We start from the raw sequence: 15,954 nt of genomic DNA, 5'->3' as shown, positions 1-15,954 counted from the left end.
CGCAACGACGTCGCTCAAACCCGTCCGATCTCCAGGGTGCCGGCCGACCGCACACACTTGTGAGGCCTACAATATTGAAAAGTACCACAAAAATGCAAGCGAACTTTTCGTTCTCCGTGACAAAACAAAGCCTCACATAACTCTGTCCACTCGAGATGGGCTCACAAAACTTCAAGGGGCTGTCCTTCCAGATCGGCCCTATACCCCGAATCTCGTACCTTCCGACTCGCATCTGTTTGGCCCAATGATGGATACATTCCGTAGGGAGCAGCAAGTGGATGATGGAGAGGTTACTGATGCAACAGGACATTGGCTCCGACGTCGACCCGTACAGTGGTACCATGCTGGCATACCGGCCCTCACAGTAAAGTGGCTTAAGACCGTCGCGTTGAACAGAGCTTGTAACGAAAAGTAGCCAAAAGAGTGGGGAATAATATGGTGTATTGGGATTCTGAACAAAACCAAACTGCTTTCAGAAAAGAAATGATTTGCATTATTTATTTAACGCCCCTCGTGCTATTGTGCGGCAGTTCAAAAATGGTTCAAATGGCTCTGAGCACTATGGGACTCAACTGCTGAGGTCATTAGTCCCCTAGAACTTAGAACTAGTTAAACCTATCTAACCTAAGGACATCACAAACATCCATGCCCGAGGCAGGATTCGAACCTGCGACCGTAGCGGTCTTGCGGTTCCAGACTGCAGCGCCTTTAACCGCACGGCCACTTCGGCCGGCTGTGCGGCAGTTGATTCACTTTTGTAACTAATATTTATGGTACGTAAACATCCAAGTTTTTTACGTTACGTGCAATACATTATTGAATATTTATTTTTATTTTGTGGCGTTTTAAGTTCATGTTTTTCATGTATCAAATTTGCATATGTGGTTGAAATGACTGGATAAATGTCTTTAACAAGTGGAATTAACGGAAATGTCTTTTTTCTGTTCATCATTGTCTGCTACAGATCTAACAAGATCTCTTCACCAAGATGAAGAAAACAATGAAAAACATATTTCTGCGGAGATATCAAACGTCTTTTGGATGGGACCAAGAGGAGATTAAAAGGTACAACGATGGAGTAGTTAACTTTCCTGGGTTGCGAATTTCACAGAATGTACTGTACGGGTAGCCCGCATGCCCAATGGATGCTTCACTCTTTCAGTAAATCTCTCTCGAACCAAATTCGATAGTGAAACGAGATAAAGTAAATAAATATAAATGACGTGTGACTAGGGCCTCTCGTCGGGTACACCGTTCGCCGGATGCAAGTCTTTCGATTTGACGCTACTTCGGCGACTTGCGCGTCGATTGGGACGAAATGATGGTAATTTGGACAACACAACACCCAGTCCCTTAGCGGAGAAAATCTCTGACGCAGCCGGGATTCGAACCCGGGCCCTTAGGATCGACATTCTGTCGCGCTGAGCACTTTTTTTTCATTTTGTTCGTTGCTGATTTTTGTGTTTGGTCGTTGCGGACGTCTCGTGACATCCGTTCAAGTTCGTTGCTGATCCTTTAACTCACTTTTTTATTACAGAGGCCAAGCAGCTCTCTGACCGAACACGCTGAGCTACCGTGCAAGCGCCACTCAGCTACCGGGGGCGGACGGTGAAACAAGCTGATAAGCTGATTCCGTACTAGTTACAGGCTAAAGCTCTGTTCCGAATCTTTAAGATAGAGCAATATGAGCACCCCTCTTTTGCTAGCTCAAAGCTGCATTCTACTGCTGTGTCTCCTGGATCGTGCTCAGCAGAGAGCTGATTTCGACTCCTGACAGGCTGCAGCCATGTTCTGGACCGCGTATCTTACAGAATGAACTACAGAGGGCCCTGGAAGCGACGTTCTGTTACTACTTCCCTCCCAGACCAGATACAAGAAAGAAAGGAGCTGATTTCGCACAAGGGTTGTAGGTCCGGGGAAATGGGGGAGAGGGCAGTTGGGCGCTAGCCGCCGGTCGGTACGCACCTTCCCGCAGCCGGGGATGTGGCAGCTGTGGATGTTCTTCTTGCGCAGGTGCACGCCTGCGGGCCCGAGGCGCTCCGCCTCCTGGCAGTTGGGGCAGTCGCAGGTGGCGCGGCCCGTGTAGCGGCGCTGCGAGCGCGGCGACGGCACCTGCGGCGGCAGCGACGCCGCGGCAGACACCGGCGACGGCGACGGCGCGTGCGCGTGCGCGTGCGCGTGGTGCGCGTGCAGCCCGAAGGCGCCCTGCGCCGCGCCCGGCAGCATCGACTTGTACGTGTCCTGCCGGCACGAGCAAAACCACACACTGTCAACACCGCACTCTGACGTCGTGCCTCGAGGCGAGTATCGATATTTATATCGACGTCATAAGGAGCCGAAGCTAACGATATGTCTCAAGTAAAATACGGATATTTTAGATTCGTATATCAAAAAGACAACAAACAAGGCCAAAATAGTGGTTATAAATAAACCGGGTAGACAAGTAAGTGTAAGCATTAAGATAGGAAATATGCATAGACGTGTAGTTAAGCTGGCAATGCCGCGTAAGAAGTTATATAGCAGGTGAAGTATGACTTTATTGATCACAAAGTATCTATGAGGTGTTTCGGATTTACTTCCATCGTCAGTAATCCAAGTGCGAAGGTAGTACAGCTGGTATCGCTCCTGTCCTTGTGTTACCTTTGCACTTGGAATTGTGAGGACGAAAATAACTCCGAAACTCTTCACGCATACTCTGTGATCAATAAAGCCAGTCTTCACCTGCTGTACGATTTTTTATGCGACCTAGCCAGCTTAACTAAAGCTCTACGCATGTTTGCTGGAATAGTCAATAGCCTCCAATGCGACTTCACTCACACTTTTATTAAGATAGGAAATAAAGTACTGATGCAAATAAATGAATACTGATGCAAGTTAATGAATTCTGATACTTGGGATGTACAACAACAGATGACAACAAATGTATCTTAAAAGAAGCAATGAAATAACTAATGGTTCAAATGGCTCTGAGCACTATGGGACTTAACTTCTAAGGTCATCAGTCCCCTAGAACTTAGAACTACTTAAACCTAACTAACCTAAGGACATCACACACATCCATGCCCGAGGCAGGATCCGAACCTGCGACCGTAGCGGTCACGCGGTTCCAGACTGTAGCGCCTTTAACCGCTTGGCCACACCGGCCGGCTGAAATAAATAAACAGGCCTTCAGAAATAAGAGTAATTTATTAACAACTAACCACCATAATACAGAAACAAGATATAAATTCATCGAGACTTTTATTTGCAGCATTTTGAGTTTTAGTTGCGCAGAGTGGACTCTAGGCAAACTATAAAATAAAATAATTACAAGCAATAGAAAAGTGAATACCGAGGAAAACCACAAAAACATCCTGAACTGAGAGCAATTACACAGACCTTGACAAGAAAAACTAAATTAACTGGCCACCTAATTCGTCATAGCAGATTCATAAAAGAAAACTTGTTGTTGTTGTTGTTATTGCGGTCTTCAGTCCAGAGACTGGTTTGATGCATCTCTACATGCTACTCTATCCTGTGCAAGCTTCTTCATCTCCAAGTAACTACTGTAACCTACATCCTTCTGAATCGTTTAGTGCATTCATATCTTGGTCTCCCCCTACGATTTTTACCATCCACACTGCCCTTTAATACTAATCCCTTGATGCCTCAGAACGCGTCCTATCAACCGATCCCTTATTCTAGTCAAGTTCTGCCAGAAATTCCTCTTCTCCCCAATTCTGTTGACTACTTCCTCATTAGTTACGTGATCTACCCATCAAATATTCAGCATTCTTCTGTATCACCACATTTCGAAAGCTTCTATTCTCTTCTTGTCTAAACTGTGTATCATCCATGTTTCACTTCCATACGTGGCTACACTCCATACAAATACCTCCAGAAAAGACTTCCTGGCGCTTAAATTTATACTTAATGTTAACAAGTTTCTCCTCTTCAGAAATGCTTTCCTTGCCATTGTCAGTCTACGTTTTATATTCTCTCTACTTCAACCATCACCAGTTATTTTGCTACCCAAATAGCAAAACTCATCTACTAGCTTAAGTGTCTCATTTCCTAATCTAATTCCCTCAGCATCACCTGTGCGTACGGGATGCGAAAGAAAGACTGATTGTTGAGGACTGCATCGGACGAGATTTGAAAACCTGAGAGCTTAAAGGTAGATAGGGTAACATGCAAGACAGAAATCAGAGCTAAAACAGCGTGTACGAGTTAATAATCGAGAATTTGTCTTGCATATTACGCATCCTCCCTCTTTAAGCTCTCAGGTTTTCAAATAGCGTCCGGTTCAGTCCCCAACAGTCTTTCCTTCTCATTCCGTCCACTGAATCTCCTCTGACCTGGGGTTATGGGCGACATTTCCGAACTCTACCCCTTTTTCTAAATCTCAGCAGTTTTTTTCCTTCCTCCTGTCTCTTTCCCCTTCAGCTCTTCTGGCAGGGGAAGGAGCCACTGGCTGCGAAAGCTTGCTCACTGTAACACCTTTTATTTGTGTATTGTCCTGGTATCGCTTAGTGCGTAAATTTTTTTATCTGTCCAATTACTTACATTTTCAGAAATATATTTGTCTACTTCCGCAACAAGAAGACCATGACTACGTGGATTATAGAAACTCGGAAAGGCCCAGAAGGGCCTACACCCCAGAAACCCTCTTGTTAGAAACGGCCATATCTCGAAACACAGAACAAAGTTTGAAAAGCATTAAAGTCGAAAGAAGAACTAAAAAGCCCGGAAGACCATTGACGGAAGACCAAAACACTCATTATAACGGGTGCAGGCATCGATATTGTCAATACGTCGACAGTTTAATTTTCTACGAAATATTGGTATTCACGATAAATCGACGTTTGAAATTACAATAAAATCACTACGCTTAGATGCATACAGGACTTGATATACGTCAACGGGGACAATCGAAAGTGTGTACCGCGAGCGGGACTCGAACCCGGGATCTCCTGCTTACATGGCAGACGCTCTATCCATCTGAGCCACCAAGGACACAGAGGACAGTGCGACTGCAGGGACTTATCTCCGGCATGCCTCCCGTGAGACCCACATTCTCACCTTGTATGTCCCAAAAAATGGTTCAAATGGCTATGAGCCCTATGGGACTTAACAGCTGAGGGCATCAGTCACCTAAAACTTAGAACTACTTAAACCCAACTAACCTAAGGACATCACACACAGCCATGCCCGAGGCAGGATTCGAACCTGCGACCGTAGTGGTCTCGCGGTTTCAGACTGAAGCGCCTAGAACCGCTCGGCCACTCCGGCCGGCCCCAACTCATTGCCCGGCACTATATTCATAGTGCTCCTGCCCATTATACCCATTACTCGCGGCTTTTTGACGATTCCCGTAAGATTTAGGGCACTGTGTGTGCATCCGAACAGAAGGAGATGGTCAAATGGCCGGCCTTGCCGCAGTGGTTACACCAGTTCCCGTGAGATCGCCGAAGTCAAGCGCTGCCGGGCGTGGTCGGCACTTGGATGGGTGACCATCCAGGCCGCCATGCACTTTTGCCATTTTTCGTGGTGCACTCAGCCTCGTGATGCCAATTAAGGAGCTACTCGACCGAATAGTAGCGGCTTCGGTCAAGGATACCATCTTATGACAGGGAGAGCGGTGTGCTGACTCTACGCCCCTCCTATCCGCATCCTCCACCGAGGATGACACGGCGGTCGGATGGTCCCGGTAGGCCACTCGTGGCCTGAAGACGTAGTGCTTATATATATGAAGATGATATCTGTTCTTTCGGACATGTCATCTTCATATATAAATCGATGTTTCTTTGACAATCCTGAACGAGCTCCGGTAAGATCGAAAGCTGGCTCGAGTTGCCGTTAGACGAGACGATCGTACCTGCAGCAGGTTGTGTCCGCCGGCGGCGGAGAGCAGGTGGTTGCTGGCGGCGAGCGTGTGGCTGAGCGTGGAGTAGTCGGCGACGGAGGCGGCGGCGGCCGACGTGGCGGCGGCGGCGGCGTAGTTGGCGGCGGCCATCTGCGCGTGCGCCGTGGCGCCGCTCATGTCGAGCCAGCCGCAGCCGCCCGCTGCCGCCGCGGAGTGCACGTCCCACCACGCGTCGCCCGCCGCCTTCAGCGCCCCCGGGTGCGCCGCCGCCGCGCCCGGCATCGCGTTGAACGGCCACGACTCGTAGGGGTGCCGCGGGTACACGTCCACCTGCACCGGCAAAGACACACTCTGGAAACCGCGCACGTCGTACAGCGTCAACAGCCCCCTCTGTATCTAACTACACAGGGTGTCCCAGAAATGTTACGACAATCTTATAGAGGGTGTCTTGAGGAACAAATCGAGGATAGTATCCCGTTCCAGAAACGTCATCCGACGACCCTACAGAGTGTCGAAGTTATAGGCGCCGGCGCCTGCCGCTAGGCAACCCCTTGGGCAGCGAACGTGACCGTGTACGTTGACTGGCCATAGGCGGAGCGTCTCGCAGTGTTGTTTGCTATTCAGTGATCTCGACTGATTTCCACGAAAGCCAGTGGTGAGGGACGAGCTAGCTGAAGCGTCTGTATTGTCTCATATGTAAACGATGCTCTGTTGCCTCGTTCGATGACGGTTTTGGACACGTGTTCGCACTCGCAGTTAATTTTTCACTTGGAACCCTCTAAAATCTCCAGTTATTTCCGTTTGCTGTTGTTTTCAGTCCTAAGACAGCTTTGATGAAGTTCTCGGTGCTACTCTAGTCTTGTGCAAGCTTCTTCATCTCCCAGGATCTCCTGCAACCCACATCCCTCTTAATCTGTTGAGGGTATTCTTCTTTCAGTCCTCCTCTACGATTTTTACCGTACACACTGCCCTCCAATACTAAATTGGTGACACCTTGATGCCTCACAATATGTTGTACCAACCGATACCTTCTGGTATGCAGGAGCAATATAAGCTGCAGTTGGGATCCTGTGTCTGTAAACGCCATGGACCAAGGCATCAGGGCATCGCATTCGTACGACTCAAGGCCCGCATACGCAGCAGCTATCCCCGTCCTCCTCGCAAGCGATCGTGGCAATCACTCGCGATCACTGAATAACAAACGACGTTGCGAGACACTCCGTCCACGCTCCATCGGCGTACAAAGCAATGCTTTCTGACGAAGGGGTGGCTTTTTGACAGACGCTGCTAACTTCGACACTCTGTAGCACTGTTGGATGACGCCTCTGGAACGGGCCACTATCCTCGATCAGCTCCTCAAGACACCCTCCACGACCCCTCAAAGTTCGCCATAACATCTCTGGGGCACCCCGTGTATCTTCATTACCATGAGCCATTTCTATTATTTCTCGAAGTATGCCACAACATGTCTGGGACATACTGGATTACTAAACGGCTGGAACGATCAGTAAGGCCAGTTGGAAGTTCCGTATCTAATGACTTCCAGGGGCAATAAAAACTTGATTTTCAACATAGTATACGATTATTGACCAAATTTAAAAATTTAAGATCCTTCATAATCTACTCATTATGATGTATAATCTTACGGTGAAGTTTTAACACAATAAGTCAAATATTACAATTAGAGACTGCGTATATCTCTTGCGGAATCGTAATTCATGCTGCACAAATTACCCACACTACATTCGTCTACTATTTGAGAAAGCTAACACCCAGCGAATTAAAAACAAATATGGCATTTCAGCCTTCGATCGCTGTTTTTTATTTTCAACGACCTGTTTCAGGCTAGCTGCCCATCTTCAGATCATATATTGCAGTTACAGAGTAACTTGTCAGTACAGAACTATCGGTTCATTGTCATAACATATAAAAAATAGCGATCAAAGACTGAAATGCCAAATTTTTATTTAAAGAACGATCACAGAAATCCCATTAACACAATAAAGTCTAGTTTTGATAAACATAGCGAATTTCTGCTATCTTTACACGTAATGTAAAACATTTTCGAAACTTTTTCTCGCTGACACCTCGACAAAATAATGAAAGGGAAAAAGTTAATCGCTTACTACGTTTTGGCTATTCGTGCAATAAAACTTCAGCGTTTGGCATAACGACTTAATTTGTTACATATTTCCCACTAAATGTATTCGCAGTACATTTTGCATATACGACTGAATGTACCAGCGTATTTATGTTATTGTACGACACATGGTTCAGACGAAATTAATTCGTACACATTGAACGCATTAAGATATGTAAAACAGATGTTTTATACCTGAGAGTTCGATTCTTTAGACAACTAGTGACCGGGGAGAGGGGGGGCGACGTTTACTGGTTTCTATCGAATTAACAAGTCAGGGGCACACACGTCCAACTGTGGATTGGTAGGCACTAATAATTACACCACATCAGCTTCCTGGCTCTGATGGACCATATATTACCGATCAGCCGCCGTGTCACGTTCTGTTAATGACGTCATTCGGATGCATTACAGAGTGGTGGTGATGGGGGAGGGGGGAGGGGACGAAGGAGACGGGAGGGATCAGCTGTCGGCAATTCCGAGCCGTTATTTTTTGAGAACCCTGGTCCCCTCGTGGCAGTCAGACGCCATGACCACTACTTACTTTCAAAAGAGGATTCCTTTCTCCCCTTCATTCCTTGTTTTCACTCAACTTGTTCTCTTCTTGGACTGGTTTTCTCTGCCATTGATATTCTTAAAAGAAAACTTCGTTTTTCAAAGTTGAAAGGAATTGTAACGTAAGACCGTTCTTCTTTCTAATGTAGTGAATTCTGTAACATAAGTGCTTTCTCATTCGTAACTAAAAGTTTTGCGGGTAACGTTACAATATTCCACGTTTACAAAAATCATATTACTGCGTCCTTAGAAAGCATGCTTTTTATTTAATTGAAATTTGCGTGAATGAAGGAAAAAAGCAAGTTCATGAAGTCAGTTGGCCTTCAGTGGCTTGTTTCATAAAAAAAATCTCCTTGGTTACATGAAACATACATTAAATTTCCTTTCTCGCCCTAAATTCCAGTTCTCTAGGATTAGTAACTCCACCATTGAGTATTCCAAAAATAAACCCTTGTTTATCAAAGGAAAAATGTGTTTCAAATGAAAGTGCATCTTCTTTCTAAAGTAAAGAATTGTCTTCATTCTGTTTGTGAGTTTCTGTCGCCCTGACTTAAAGTATTGTTTCTTGATATTGATGAACTCTTAAATCTTTATAAAAATTAAATACTTCCTGCCACAGAAACAATGATTTTGCTATGAAGGTGGACTTTGCCTGAGCATAGGATGGCTTTTTCTTAACGACAGCCATTTTGCTGCATTATCTTTCCTTTTATTTTGAAGTAGACACTTTATTTCATAAATCATAAATTAGCTAATTTCGCCTGCTTGGGCATTATCGAGCTGCAACATAATAAACACTGTTATGCTTGCATGATGTTATATTTCACACATCGGTGTGCGGAAAAAAATTAAATATGCGATTTCACTTTAATAGTTACGCTTGTACATTTCAATGTATTATGCATGCTGCCACAGAAACAATGATTTTGCTATGAAGGTGGACCTTGCCTGAGCATAGGATGGCTTTTTCTTAACGACAGCCATTTTGCTGCATTATCTTCCCTTTTATTTTGAAGTAGACACTTTATTTCATAAATCATAAATTAGCTAATTTCGCCTGCTTGGGCATTATCGAGCTGCAACATAATAAACACTGTTATGCTTGCATGATGTTATATTTCACACATCGGTGTGCGGAAAAAAATTAAATATGCGATTTCACTTTAATAGTTACGCTTGTACATTTCAATGTGTTATGCATGCTGGGTTGGTGGCAAAACGCGCGTTAACAGAAGCACTTTCCCTGTTCTTTATTTTGATTTATCAACTGGGGTAGTAGTGCCTGTAAAACGATGGTTATCCGAAACCTTTATCAGGAGTGCCATGACATGTCGCACGCTACTATATGGCTCGTAACATCCTGCAGTTTTTCTTGTGATGTAAGTTGATAACAGGAAAGGGAGCGAAACATAGTACTGAAATTATTTTTCTGGTATATCAGTACTTGAAACAGTTTTCCTAAAAAAAAAAATGGTTCAAATGGCTCTGAGCACTATGGGACTTAACATCTGTGGTCATCAGTCCCCTAGAACTTAGAACTACTTAAAACTAACTAACCTAAGGACATCACACACATCCATGCCCGAGGCAGGATTCGGACCTGCGACCGTAGCAGTCGCGCGGTTCCGGACTGCGCGCCTAGAACCGCTAGACCACCGCGGCCGGCAACAGTTTTCCTCCCTAGGTCGTTACACATGATAAATGCTGCACACGGCCCAATGTAAACTTTAATTAAATACTGAAACAGATAGCTTTTTTTCTAGATATTGGAAGACCATTCTGTCTCTTGTCCCTAACTGACATATGCCCTCTGAGACCCTGCAGCGTCTTTTTCAGGAAACAAGCAAAATACTTTCATTTTGCTATTTCTCTGAGTAAGATAATTAGTTTCTCTTCAAGGCCCATTATTTCCCGCGAAACTCAGTGTTTGGTTTCTATAGAGATTGCGCGCTGCCGGAAGTACAAGCATCGCCTTATGTCGTGTCACAGCCTGTGAGGTATTGGTTGCCTGACCGAAACACATTTAGCGGGCATTCAAAGGCGCACATCTGTTGGCCACGAATATGGTTTGGACATTTGTGACGTTCATCGATGCATGTCGTAATTTCTGATTCTTTTCCGCTCTTGCATTCCATTTAACTTCGTGTCCTTTTATGTCTTTCTTTTTGTAGCCGGAGTGAGAGTGTTGGTGAGGGAAAGGGGGGGGGGAGGAGGAGAGGGCGTAGTGCCACCTACGACCCGACCTCCAAAAAAAGATGTCCACATTGAGGTTGGACAGTTGTCAAAAAAATGCATCATCTGCACCACTCCTCTACCTAGCGAACACTTGCTTCACTCACACCCTGCTCTGTTGCAGAAATTGCCTAAAACTCGAGGAAGACATTTTAATGAGACATTTAAGCATATGAGATATATGTATATCTTGATTTTAGTGTCAATATGCGTGTTACTAAGTACAAAGTATGTGTGTACAGGGTGGATAGTGTAAGGAAGCTCTCCATACTTTCTTTTCAAGATCTATAACTTCCACAATATTGTGTCACGCTTTAAAGCTAGTAAATGGAAAAAAAAATATTTGTAACTCATTTAATCAGTGCTATATTCTTAGGAAATGCTGATAATAATAATGATCTTTTAACAAGAATTTAGTTTCGTGACTGAAACATAATGCAACCATTTTATTTAATTTCCCACTCACAAAAAAAAAAAAATCATTTTGTGTTTGAGGGGGTAACTATCCCCATGGTGAGAACCAACGATGCTTACGAACCTTCCCCAGAAGAGCTGCCTGATGCGCAGCGACAGCGGCGCCTCCGCCCCCGCCGCCGCCTCCAGGCGTGCCTCCGCCCCCGGCTCCGCCGCCAGCTTCTGGCGACGTGGTCATGGGCTGCCCGGGGAAGTAGAGGTCTCCGCCAGAGGAGACGGGCGCGCCGTATCCGCCAGCCGACGAGACGCCGACGGCGCAGCCAGCCGTCGTCATGACGGGTCGACCCGCGTAGCTGGCGCTCGAGCTGACGGCCATGGAGCGCGCCACGCCGCCCGCGCCGCCCACGCCGGCGCCGTTGTTGTTGTTATTGTTGTTGTTGTTGCCGCTGCCGCCGCCCGGCGCGCCACTGGCGCCGGTGGTGGCGGCGCCGCCCTGCTGCGGCGACTTCTTCCAGGGGTGGAAGCCTTTGCCGACGGCGGCGTCGGCCAGCGGGGGCGGCGACTTGCTGGACAGCTTGTTGCACTGCGCCGCCAGCATCGCTAGCGGCGTGCCGCGCAAGCTCGGGTGATCCTGTCAACAAATTGCGCGGCAATAAGTTACCGGACGTACACCCATCAAGAGTTTCTGCACCCCGCTGTAATTTCACTTTCAAGGGCTAAAAACATTATCATCAGTTTGTTATTTCCGTAAAATAAGTAACGTCGTATGGGACTGTCGGGTGGAATACCCCGAAGGACTGGCTGATACACCTAACATGAAAGGCTTTTGTATCCTTCGCGTACTGTGGCACCTTTCCTTCGCAAAGAGTGTTGTGTGTTTAAGATCTGATAATTGTAGGGGGCTGTAATGAGTGCAGTGTGGGGTCACCCTTGTATTGTATGATGATGATGAAACTTCCTGGAAGATTAAAACTGTGTGATGGACCGAACTCGGGGCGTGAGTCGTGCTTGGGTAGCTCAGATGGTAGAGCACTTGGCCGCGAAAGGCAAAGGTCCCGAGTTCGAGTCTCGGTCCAGCACAGAGTCTTAATCTGCCAGGAAGATTCATATCAGCTCACACTCCGCTGCACAGTAAAAATCTGATTCAGGAGATGATGATGATGATGATGATGAGACAAGGGAGAGGTTGAAACACTGTGACGGCACATAGCCTACTCTTCTTGACGAGGATCGACGATCACAAAGTGTTCATCCGACGGACGGGTCACCACCAACAGTGTCACATACCCTCACTTCTTAAGAAACTGCGTAGAGATATGGAATTTAATCCACGACACTGGCGCAAATGCTGGTCATCAAGGACTCCCTCTTCTCCTTTGCCGTAATGCAAACTAAAAGCAGCCAATAGCGCATGTAGTACTCAGGCGCTCACCTACCCATGTACCGTCCACGGCCGACGTTGCTTAACTTCGGTGATGTATCGAGGTCCAGTGCATTCATCGAGTAAACGTTTTTGGCTACTCCCATTAGGTTGAATAATCTAGACGTGAGCTGTAACATCTACATCTCAACTTCTCGAGCCACCTTACGGTGTGTGGAGAAGGGTAATTCTGGTTCCACTATCATTCCCCCCTTTCCCATTCGCAAATGGCGCGTGGGAAGAGTGATCGTGGGTGTGCTAAGATATTAGCTCTAATTTCTTGATCTTCTGCTTGTAATAGTTTCTCAAAGAATTAATTATTTCACCTGATACTTTCACACTGTCACTAGTATTTGGTGAGCACCTCCGTAATGTTCTCGTGCCACCTAAACACGCCGCTCTTTGTTGAGTCTTTATTTCTTTCATTAATTCAACCTAGTAAGAGCTTCTGATTTATGAGCAACACCATAGAAGCGGTGTAGCAAGCGTTCTGTAAGCCACCTCTTTCTTCAATGAATCACATTTCCTTAAAATCTTCCAGTGAATCTCAGTCTGACATCCGTTGATCCTACAGTTTGTTCGACGTGGTCACTTCAGATTAGGTCGCTCCGGATGGTTACGGTATTTATTGACTCCAGCCGTTTGACGCCAATAGTCTAATCGTACAGTAGTGGATTTAGTCGCCTATTTGTACGCAGTATGTTATATTTGTTTACTTGCAGAGTCAACAGCCTGTCCCAGCACGAATCATCGATCCTCTGCACGCCTTCCTCTACACTTTTCTGCCGTTACTGCCTGGTTATAGACAGTGCATCATCTGCGAACAGCCTCGTAGAGTTACCGACGTTATCCACTAATTCTCTAAAACACACTGTAAACACTAACCATCAGAAGCGACCTAAAGAGAAATGACGGTATAAAACAAACTGCAGTAGAAACAGATGGCAAACCGAAATCCACTGAAAGAATTTTAAGAAAATTTTAATAGCGGAAGAAATGGCTTACATAACATTTTTTACTACTGCGTTCACACTTGGTTTGGTAGTTCTAAAAAATATTTCCATCTGTCCATTTTATTCCTTCAAAAGTGACGTGCTGAGTTCTGTCTCAAGGAAGTTCTAAATTCAGTCACAAATCCAGTCCCATACTTGGTAAGGCTCGTAAGTTGTTCACTAAAAGACGAAATGAAATACCTTCCTAAAGACTAAACATACGGCATCAACCTCGGCACCGATGTCCACGCCGCTGTGGTTCTCATGGCCAAACAGAGTGAGTTGAGTTTCGGGAAGTCTCTGTTCACATAATCTAGTTGACTTTTACAGAGCTGATTTTCGTTGTTCAAATTTTGGTAGCACGTGAACAGAGAACATGTTCCATACTTCTATAACAGATTTATCACAGCGCTATGGGTCTAAAACTGCTATGTTTGGGAGCACAGCGGCTACTTTCATACTTATTTTTCACTCAACTGTGTTTGTTGTTTACTTTATTTGCGGTGCATTTCATTCTCGATAACTGTGCCTACGTGCCGCAGGATGAAGCTGTAAACTGCTATGCCGGCCGATGTGGCCGTGCGGTTCTAGGCGCTTCAGTCTGGAGCCGCGTGACCGCTACGGTCACAGGTTCGAATCCTGTCTCGGGCATGGATGTGTGTGATGTCCTTAGGTTAGTTAGGTTTAATTAGTTCTAAGTTCTAGGCGACTGATGACCTCAGAATTTAAGTCGCATAGTGCTCAAAATCATTTGAACCATTTTTTGTAAAATGCTATGGAAAGAAACTAAACAACAACCGCAACTGAGTGGAAAATTGTATTTCAAAGGGGAGAACACTGCAACAGTTCAAGCTGAGTTAGTGAAACAATGCACCGTAAATGACACACAGGATCGGCGATGGAGGCGCATCAAGTATGGTCAATAAGTCTAAATGACGAAGAACCAAGTGCAACCATCTCTCTACAAAGAATCGGGAATCAGAAGAGAAATATAGACCCTGGTGTTCGAATACCGGCGCATCACGATCGAGGCAACAGTGGAAGAAGTGAAAATGAGTTACGGATACGTTTTCAGCATCTTACACAACATTCTGAACATTACAATGGTCGCCGCTTGCTGGGTTCTGCGATTGCTCACACCAATTAAAGAAATCAGACGAAACGAAGCAACAGTGGAACTGCTGCAGCTGTCTTAGGGCAATCCAGACGGCATCTTTAGTTGCTTCTTCACTATCCTTGAGTGCAGGGTTTATCACCATAGTTCTGAGACAAATGAGCAAAGCAAGTAGTGCCAACATGTGGATTCAGCAGCACCGAAAGAGGCAAAGACCCATTAATCATTGCAGAATGTGATGTTGAGTGTTTTCTGCGACTACCAGTTGTAATGCAACAGATTACGCTTATAAGGGGTGAACCGCACAGGAGCGTATCACCTGATCGCAGGTGGTAAATCCTGGATTTTTGAGTACTATCCTGAGACAAAATGGCAAAGTGATGAGCGGCACACTGAGACATCTCCTCGACCAAAGAAAATTCGAATGAGCAAACCTAAGATCAAAACAGTGCTGAATTGCTTTTTTGGCAGAAGGGGTATGGTACATTTAGGATATTTGTTACTCCGGGACAAAGTGTAAACAAAGTGTTTTACAAAGAAGTCCTTGAAAGGCTGACTAAAATGGTGAACTGCGTGAGAGGGGATATTGAAAACAAGTGGATGCTGCGTCATGATAATGCCCCATGTCAAACAGCAACTTCCATCACGGAACTTTTGACCTCAAAAGGTATTCCTGTTGCTCCACAGCTCCCCTATTCACCTGATCTCAGTCTTCGTGCCATTTCCTTTTCCCGGAATTGAAAAATTCCTTGAACGACTACGGAGAAAATTCAAAAGAATGTGACTGACATATTAAAGGCCCTACCAGTTGTTACCAAGACTGGGGCGTACGCTGAAAGCAACTACTTTGAAGGAGACGATATTGTTGTTGAAAAAAAAAATCTTTATGAGATAAAAAAATCTGTCTCATTACTTTTCTCACACACCTCGTAAATATGACTGTGAGCGAAGTTCTCTTGTAGAGATAGAGCCGGGGAAACCCCGGGGGTGGGCGTCGCGTTACACAAGGGACTATTTCGCAGAGCAGTAAAGCCTAGGAGAGCGTCGTCGTCTCGGAGGCGAGACGGCGCGCGGGGGACGCCGGGAAGCCATTAGTAGGCTGGAGCTGCGGGCCACGCCCCCTACTTACTGCAACCCCCCGAGCCGTTAGCTAAACCAACCCCGGCGCGCGACCTCTGGCGGCGCCCACTGGAGCGTGATTTACTATCGCGGTCCCCGCGGCATATGGCCGTAATGTATTCA

At 45.9% G+C, this 15,954-nt stretch overlaps 1 protein-coding gene across 1 annotated transcript in view; it reads right to left on the bottom strand.

The window, feature by feature from the left end:
- Positions 1-15,954, bottom strand: part of LOC124800691 (transcription factor Sp8-like) — a 229,751-nt gene that overhangs the window by 12,853 nt on the left and 200,944 nt on the right. Inside the window, exons 3-5 of the mRNA XM_047263015.1 lie at positions 11,311-11,817; positions 5,858-6,175; positions 1,966-2,241 (exon numbers count right to left, since the gene is read on the bottom strand). Of these exons, the coding sequence (XP_047118971.1) occupies positions 1,966-2,241; positions 5,858-6,175; positions 11,311-11,817 (1,101 nt within the window). The remainder of the gene's footprint in view (positions 1-1,965; positions 2,242-5,857; positions 6,176-11,310; positions 11,818-15,954) is intronic.

This window comes from Schistocerca piceifrons, chromosome 1 (assembly GCF_021461385.2).
Source record: "Schistocerca piceifrons isolate TAMUIC-IGC-003096 chromosome 1, iqSchPice1.1, whole genome shotgun sequence".
In the NCBI taxonomy this organism is placed as follows: Eukaryota; Metazoa; Arthropoda; class Insecta; order Orthoptera; family Acrididae; genus Schistocerca; species Schistocerca piceifrons.
This window is presented reverse-complemented; position numbering and strand designations above follow the sequence as displayed.